At 45.2% G+C, this 9,220-nt stretch overlaps 1 protein-coding gene across 1 annotated transcript; it reads right to left on the bottom strand.

The window, feature by feature from the left end:
- Nucleotides 1-696: 696 nt before the first annotated feature.
- Nucleotides 697-5,226, bottom strand: LOC119178507 (uncharacterized). The gene has a single exon (XM_037429712.2). The coding sequence runs from the start codon at nucleotides 5,071-5,073 to the stop codon at nucleotides 3,103-3,105; it is 1,971 nt and encodes a 656-aa protein (XP_037285609.2). The 5' UTR covers nucleotides 5,074-5,226; the 3' UTR covers nucleotides 697-3,102.
- Nucleotides 5,227-9,220: the final 3,994 nt, after the last annotated feature.

Here is a 9,220-nt window from a genome sequence, read left to right as displayed (position 1 = left end):
TGGTTATTTTTTCACCCACTTTTCTTTCTTCTTATTTACATTCCATTGGTTCTAATAACTTCCCCAGTACATTCCTTGGCATTACTGTCTGTTAGATCTCATTATATATATATATATATATATATATATATATATATATATATATATATATATATATATATATATATATATATATATATATTCTGTTCAAAGTTACTTTGTGTTCGTAAAACCATAAGCCTTTAACTTAAAGGTCCTGCCGCCTGGTGAGCCCGATTCCCGCTCGGCGTCCGGTGTTGACTTTGGGACCAGAAGCCCAGCCTGTACCTGTCCTGAGGTCCTGGGGTGCGAGTGGTGTCACAGGGTGGCCACGGCTCGTGCTGGCGATGGGCAGCTAACCTGCACTGCAGCAGCCTGGTGATCTATCGGCCTGCGGTCCCACCGCCTCGCCAAAGTCACGACAGCGCGACCATGATGGCACAAGGAACAACGGTGACGACCGACCTCGCCACAGCGGCAACGTTGCAGAACGCCGAGTAAGACAGTTTGTGTGCCAAAGGGCGTAGGACGTGTAGAATCGTAAATAGGGTGTTATAATTGTACTCGAATCGTCAGAGCTATCGCATGTGTCTGTGTTGTGTGTACAAAATCACCCGACAGCCGTTTGAATTATTTCGGATCCTGGGCCCACATTTTACCATCACAGTGACTAATTGATTTGACTCCAATATTTCATTGTACACCTATTTTGCAACTCTTCACTTTCGCAGGTCAGTCTGCAAGAGACAGCAATGGTACGTCATCAAAAAAACGTGATTGACACTTGTAACAAAATCCAGCAAGAATATCTCATCAGTCGATGTTGCAAAACAATGTTATGTCACGTTTAAAAAAATTATGTGTAAGCATATTTGTTGTGTAGCTAAGCGATCTTGAGCAATGAAATAAGAAAAACATGGAAACAAGCCTCAAATTGTATGTGAAACCACAAAAAAAAACTAAGTTGACCATTTTTTCTTTCTGATCCATGAAAATGTTACAAGACACTCAATGAGGAGCAATAGTGAGACAAACATTTTTTTAGCCTATAAGGAATGATGCCTAAAGCAGGACACATTAATTGGAACTTATGAAAAGCTACAGCGTACATGTAGATGGGGGCAAAGAACACACATACAAGACAAAGCGCTAATATCTGTGTCCTTCCTTCGTCTCCACTTACAAGTGCACTGTAGCCTTTCATGATGCATCACCAACCAGCCCACCATGCCATCCTTATGAATAAGAACTTAATTACATGCATGTCTACCGCATCAACACAGGAAAAAGTAGAGGGCCTTTCGTTTTCAGGTAAACCAGGGTGATACCCTGTTTTACATGCTGAAGAAGTTTAAACAAGGTGATGTCAAGCCCAACAGTGATGACCCAGGCTTCGCTCTTATGTAAAGGATAATTAACATGGGCACTACGATATCGATGAAGGCTGCCTCTCTTGCAGCATAGAAAAGCGATCAAGACATATCATATTAAAAATCATGTAGAATATTGAGAAACATTTAAAAACTTAAGGGTACCAGAGAGCAAAAACATGCACTGCACTTTAGTTTCTTGAACCTAATGCTCCATATTACTGCTGTAATATTAAAACATAAAACTAAAAAGTGAAGGACCCTACTTAAAATCAAACCAGCACTACTGCTTTTGTATGCAAAAAACCTTGCAGTACACATAATCTCGAATCACAAGACGGTACTGCACAGGCATGCCACGTGGCATCATAAAAGGAATGCACACGACTGCAGCACAAAGCTACAAAACGTTACATGCAAATAGTTTCCTTTGTCTCTATCAGACGCAAGAACAACTGTTAGAACATGTTATAGACCTGCTTTTTAATGTTACGATATCTTTAGAGCAGTGCAGAGGAGAATGGCATAATAAGATTTCCGACTATGCCCAATCCACAATCAATAAAAGAATGCTGCATAGAGCCGATTGATGTTGGCAGCTGTCTGCATATTACAGCTCCGCTTGGCTGTAAGCACTCGCACTGAAAACTTGTTCAAGTTTGGTGTTCACAATACACTCAAAGAGATAATCAAGGCACAAGAGCGCTCACAGCTGCTCAGGCTTTCCGGAACTAAATAGGGCCACAAGATACTTGACGATTTGAGCCTCAATGCCTTGACCGGTGCCTTGATTCCACGCAGATTCCCAGAGACATCAGGTCTCAACTGCACATCGCACCCATTACCCGCAATATGCGCCCTGCGCACATCATTCAACGTTGGGCCAGGGGTAGAGCTCCGCTCGGGCACGTCCGTAGTAAGCCAAATGATGCAAGCTTCATGGATGCTGCACCATATCTCCTACACGAGGCATTCGCTGTGTCCGTCGTCGACTTGAAATTCCATGCTCACATGCTCTGACACAGTAGGCACATCGAAGCCCGTGATAGCCGAACAGGTTGCAATCACGCAGGCTATGCTAGATAGTAGCAGAGAGTCGATATACAGCAACTCCAAGGCTATCAAGGCCTACGAAACCTGGATGGTAACCTTTCAAGCCAACTGCAATCTCCGAAGCGTCATGAGTATCCCACCCCCTTTTATTATTCTATTCTACTTATTCCATTCCATCCTACGAGTCTATTTTTATATTTCTCTCTCTCTTTTTTGTGGACCCAAGGAAAGACATTACCACCAGCTGAATGTACACATCTTGCTGACGTGCAACATTCCTTCTACCTTATCCTGACTGAAATGCATCCTCTTTTCTTGTTTGGTAAACATGACAACTAATGCCCTTTGCACATGTTAAAACATTACTGCAAACATAGAAAGTAGCTGAAGCAAATGACACTGTGCAAGTGATGACTAGCCCCACGTTTCTCTTGTATGTTTCGTCCTTAGAGCCAAAAAGGACAAACTAAAACGTCCATATTAGAATGGCACATCATTGCAGGTCTTAAGTTCAGTAGGTAGTGTTTGTACCATAAAGGTCTTGAGAACACCAAATGAAACAGTTAGGCATGGTTACTTCACTATTATGAAAGAAGAGCAAGTATCTTCAATGGAACACATGCACCACATTGATAACAATAGCATGTTATAAAACTGTTCCTTAGCATCTCGGTGGGGGTTGTGGAGGTGGTGGTGTGGCGAGAATGCGCTGAAGGTCTGGCACAGGGTCATACAAGGGGACCCTTTGCCCCGTGCTATTGTAAACAGGTGACAGTAGAGAACTTGGAGTGTGTGGGCTTGCTGTGCCAGCTGCCTGGTAGCTTGAGTTACCCACAGGCGTGTTGGCATGAGGTCCGTGGGGGCTTGGGTAAGGTGCTTGAGAGTGAGAAGGTGGTGGCACTGCACGACCAAAGTTGGGAGGTGGGGTTCTCAAGTCTGGAAACATAGGAGGCCTGTTCGGCCATGGCCCACCGTGCTGCCAGGGAAGTGGTGGAAGCCTGGACAAAGAAGGTGGCGGGCTGTTCCACATGTTCGGGACCCTGTCGTTACCCTGCGTGTTCACAGGCCATGATGGAGGAGGTGGTGGGTTAGGCTGAAACATTGTCGGCGCCTCACGACTGTGCCAGTGCTGCTGCGGGCTCCACGAAGGTGGCCACTGAGGCCTACTGCGGTTATTGTAAAACTGATCAGACCTCGCAGGTGTCTCGCTGCGCATATGCGCAGCCCCGTTGGTCGACTCCGGTTGCTGCCCTCGGTTGTGGACGCCCCTGGGCACACCTCTGCCTTTTCCCCGGCCCCTCGAACCCCCACGAGGTCTTTGGTCGCTGCCAGCAGGGTCGCCCGTGCCTTTGGCGTTGAACGACGCGGTTCGGGCAGCGCGCAGCTGCTTGCGAATCTCGCGTTCCTGCTCGTCGTCCGAGAAATCTAGGTGCTCGGGCGGCGGCTCATTGTTGTTCTCCCACGAGGCGTCCGAGCCGCGCTGCTTGCGGACCTCTGACTCGAGCACGTACTGCGTCACCTCCGCGTGCAACGGGGCGTACAGCACCGGCTCGCCCGGCTCCAGGGCACGCTCGGTCAGCTCCTGGGCAGTGTTGAAGCGCACCGTGTAGTAGGGCGCCGCCACAGGACCCAGCACGTCGAAGACACGCCCCAGCGCCGTGCCGTCGGCCCGGAACAACACCGAGTCCAGGTCGAGCACGGGCTGACCCCGTTCGCTCTCCACCACGAGCAACTGGTCAACGGCGTGCTTGACGCGGCCCGCCTGCCGGAGCTCGGTGCGAGGCAACGTGATGTGCAAGTCCTCGATGGGAGGCAGGTCATCGATGTCGAGCTCGCCGGGGGTCTTGATGCCACGGTTTCGAGTCCTACCGCGGCCCTGACTCTGTGGTTTGGTCGTCGTCCGCTGGCCACCAACTTCGCCGCCGTCAGAGCAGCAGTCGGAGTCGTTTCCTTCTTGAGCGCCGCGCTGCATAGGCGTTACGACTTCGGTGTCACTTTCGGAAGATGAAGAGGACGACGAGCTGTCACTTGACGTGTACTCGTTGTCTCGGTACGATACCCGGGGCGCTTTGGGGAGAACTTGCACTTTCCTAGGCGAGTCTGCGCTGCTATTCACCACATCGACGGGCTGCTTTAGCGCATCGGTGTCCATAGATGAACACGACACGGTTTCAACGTCTTCGATGCAGTTGGAGATACGGCTCACGATATCACGTACCATGTCTACGATGTCTGGTTCTATGCTGTCACTGTTATTCAAAGATTTACCCCCGGCACTGTCAACATGCAACCAAATTACCTGTTGCGAAAATCCCTCCGAGTTCATGTTGTTGTTAGAACCAATTCCGTCAGCCGATGGCTTCTCGCCATCAGCTTGCATTGTAATGTCCACAGGAATGCCATCGCATACAGACGATGCCGTCACCAGCGGAACGATGTCCAAGTGGCCGTTGCTTCCGTTCTGCATTGCCCGAGCGTCTCCAGCCTGCGACTCAAAGCCACTCAACGAATGTTCGCGACCGTTGGACGACTCGCCAACTTCGAGGTGCGTCTTTTCGGTTGTCACGGCATCAACACACGACGTAGCGCTGATTTCGTGATCGGCGGGTAACTCCTCAATCACTGGATCCATCTCTGCTTTTGCTCCAATGACTGAGGAGGCGACCGATGTGACGACAGGTCATTCAATCTCTGCACACCTGAAAACAACTTGAGTTGCCAGGCACTGCAACCGTGCCGTTTGTTTCCCTCCGTCAAACACTTGCTTCTCAGGCATGGCAACAAGCTCGACTTGGCTTGAAATGGCTTATGTGCAATAAAATTTTGCTTAGTTTTATATTTTATTTGGTAACAAGCGATCGTGTTGATGCTGTTATTTATCACTACACTAAAAATATTTTTTATTGTTTTATTTGCTGGTAAATTTTGTAAAAATAGCAGTTCAAAGGCAAGGCAAAAGCTTTACACGACCACCGAGATAACCGTCTGACAGCCAGCATCAAAGAAGCAAATGCTTTTGAGACTTTTTGCATTTTCACGGTTGTTTTTGTGTGCGGACTTAAATACAAGGCTTTCAAGAAGTTCAGACAGCAAAAATATTATTATTGCTTTTATATTTCCGAAATTTGAGCTGAGACGTAAAATTCGGTCACTTTTGGTGGCGATACCAAATGCTTGCGTATGCTTGCGCACGCGTATGCTTGCGCCTACGCGTCAAAAGCGTCTAGTCGCGCCTGTGGAGGAAAAGGGCGTGCAACTACTGGCACGCGTCGACCACGTTGACGCCCACGCGTCCAAGGCCGATGCGCAATGTTGCTTGATCTTTTGGCTTGGAACTGTCCAAGTTCAGCACAGAACGGCACGTTCTCAACTGGAGCGGGAATGTATGTTTCAGAGGATATGAGAACACGTTAACAAGTTGATAGTGCTTCAACCACCACAGTTTAGACTATTTTAGAGGTAATTGACATTTCAGTGCCCAAAGTAACTACAGCGGTAGCACCAGAAATCAACATCGGTGCGTGTGCCGCTCCCGCGAATGAACATTCGCGTCTAGCATACTGTACGGCTATCATAGGCGTGTGCAGGGCTCTCCTTAAGGGGGGGGGGGGCAAAAGTTTGTCCCAGTGCCCCTCCCCAGGGCTGACTTAGCACCCCCTCCCTATTATGTTAATATATGGAATTGACATTGAGCTCCCCCCCCCCCCCCTCCTCTCTGCGGTGAATGAGGCGTGGCTGCCTTCCTGATCAGGTTTACAAACCACCGGGTTTCTATACCTGCACTACCAAAGTTACTAACAATATCTTGTATATGCTGGTACCTTCAGTATATTTACACAACATATTTTATATCAGTCAACTTAATAATCACGCCTGCAACTTCATGATCTGAGAGATTTAAGTCAGTCATAAGACTACAATTGAGGCCAGAGTAGCAGGCTTTCGGTTGATGTGTGTGTTCGAAATATCCTCTAATGCAACAAAGCACACCCGGTTCTTATTGACACAAGAGATATTGGTCATAAGATAGGAACCAAATACTGCGTAGAATGCCTTCGGGCATTTTCCATAGCCGAAATGTGCTCTAATGCAACTAACTGTGCCTGACACTTCATGATGTGACAGATATTGGTCAGAATATTTCAAATGAACCTTGCACTGGAAGACTTCTGGACGTTGTCTTTAGTCAAAGCATTCTCTAAAACGACAGACGACACCCAACTGTTCATGAAGTGACAGATATCGGTCATAATATTAGAACTGAAACCTCAATACAAGACTTCTGGACGTTGTCTTTAGTCAAAGTATTCTCTAGAACGACAGATGACACCCAACTGTTCATGAAGTGACAGATATCGGTCATAACATTATAACTGAAACCTCAATACAAGACTTCTGGACGTTGTCTTTAGTCAAAGTATTCTCTAGAACGACAGACGACACCCAACTGTTCATGAAATGACAGATATCGGTCATAATATTATAACTGAAACCTTAATACAAGACTTCTGGACGTTGTCTTTAGTCAAAGTATTCTCTTGAACGACAGACGACACACAACTGTTCATGAAGTGACAGATATCGGTCATAATATTATAACTGAAACCTCAATACAAGACTTCTGGACGTTGTCTTTAGTCAAAGTATTCTCTAGAACGACAGATGACACCCAACTGTTCATGAAGTGACAGATATCGGTCATAATATTATAACTGAAACCTCAATACAAGACTTCTGGACGTTGTCTTTAGTCAAAGTATTCTCTAGAACGACAGACGACACCCAACTGTTCATGAAATGACAGATATCGGTCATAATATTATAACTGAAACCTTAATACAAGACTTCTGGACGTTGTCTTTAGTCAAAGTATTCTCTTGAACGACAGACGACACACAACTGTTCATGAAGTGACAGATATCGGTCATAATATTATAACTGAAACGTTATTACAAGACTTCTGCACGTTGTCTTTAGTCAAAGTATTCTCTAAAACGACAGACGACACCCAACTGTTCATGAAGTGACAGATATCGGTCATAATATTAGAACTGAAACCTCAATACAAGACTTCTGAACGTTGTCTTTAGTCAAAGTATTCTCTAGAACGACAGACGACACCCAACTGTTCATGAAGTGACAGATATCGGTCATAATATTAGAACTAAAACGTTAATACAAGACTTCTGGACGTTGTCTTTAGTCAAAGTATTCTCTAGAACGACAGACGACACCCAACTGTTCATGAAGTGACAGATATCGGTCATAATATTAGAACTGAAAGCTCAATACAAGACTTCTGGACGTTGTCTTTAGTCAAAGTATTCTCTAGAACGACAGACGACACCCAACTGTTCATGAAGTGACAGATATCGGTCATAATATTAGAAGTGAAACCTTAATACAAGACTTCTAGACGTTGTCTTTAGTCAAAGTATTCTCTAAAACGACAAACGACACCCAATTGTTCATGAAGTCACAGATATCGGTCATAATTATAGAACTGAAACCTGTAAGGAAGACTTCTGAATGTTATCTTTAGTCAAAGTATTCTCTAAAACGACAAACGACACCGAACTGTTCATGAAGTCACAGATATCAGTCATAATATTGGAACGGAACCCTGTATGGAAGACTTCTGGACGTTCTCTTTAGTCAAATTATTCTCTAAAATGACAAACCGCACCCAACTGTTCATAAAGTCAATGTTATCAGTCATAATATTGGAAGTGAACCCTGTATAGAAGGCTTTTGAACGTTGTCTGCAGCCGAAATGGCCTGCAGCCAAAATGAACGTTGTCTGCAGCCGAAACAACGCACACCCTACTCTTCATGATGTGACGGATTTAGGTCATGAGGCTGTAATTGTGCCCTGTTCAGAGGGCTTTGAATGATAAGCGTATTGGAAATATCCTCTCATGCAAGAAACCGCATCTGGCTCTTAATGATACAACAGATACTGTCATAAGAATGGAACCAAGCACTACGTAGAATGCCTCTGGGCATTTTTTGTAGTCAAAATATGCTCTAATGCAACTAACTGTACTTGAAGTTTTCATAATAAGACAGATATTGGCCATAGGGCTGCAACTGAACCTTGTAGGAAAGACTTCTGGATGTTGTCTGTAGTTAAAGTATTCTCTAAAACGACAAACCGCGTCTAACTCTTCATGAAGTCACAGATATCAGTCATAATACTGGAACTGAACCCTGCATGGAAGGCAGCCAAAATGTTCTCCAATGCAATAAATATACCCGACACATCACGATGCAACAGATATTAGCGACTAGATTGGAACCGAGCACAGCGTTGAACACTTTCGGATGGTATATTTATTTATTTTCAAATACAGCTGCTCACTGTGAGGCTACTGCAAAAGTGGCATACATATATACAAAATGAAACAATATAAACAGTAATATCACATTAAGTGTGCCAAGGTAAACAAATATCACTACCCTTGAGTGCACCCCTGTAATAAATGAGAGAAATAGGACATTATTATAATACAAGTGCCTCCAAAAAGTCAGACACACTGGGATTAGGAATCAAACCAAGTAGATCAATCCAGTGTTTGATAACTTTATTTGAACGTGTTAGAGAACTCTACAAATGACTTCTAAGCTGGGTGGTGATTGCGGATCAGTGCTGTGTTGAAGACTTCAGCACTTTGCTGGTAGTTTAAATATCCTTTAACATCTACAAAATGCATCTGACACTTCTTGATGAGACAGACATTGGTTTTGAGATTACAGCCAAGCACTGTGGCTTTAGCATG

This window comes from Rhipicephalus microplus, chromosome 1 (assembly GCF_043290135.1).
Source record: "Rhipicephalus microplus isolate Deutch F79 chromosome 1, USDA_Rmic, whole genome shotgun sequence".
Lineage (NCBI taxonomy): Eukaryota > Metazoa > Arthropoda > Arachnida > Ixodida > Ixodidae > Rhipicephalus > Rhipicephalus microplus.
The sequence above is the reverse complement of the archived record's forward strand: the minus strand, read 5'-3'. Positions and strand labels throughout refer to the sequence as shown.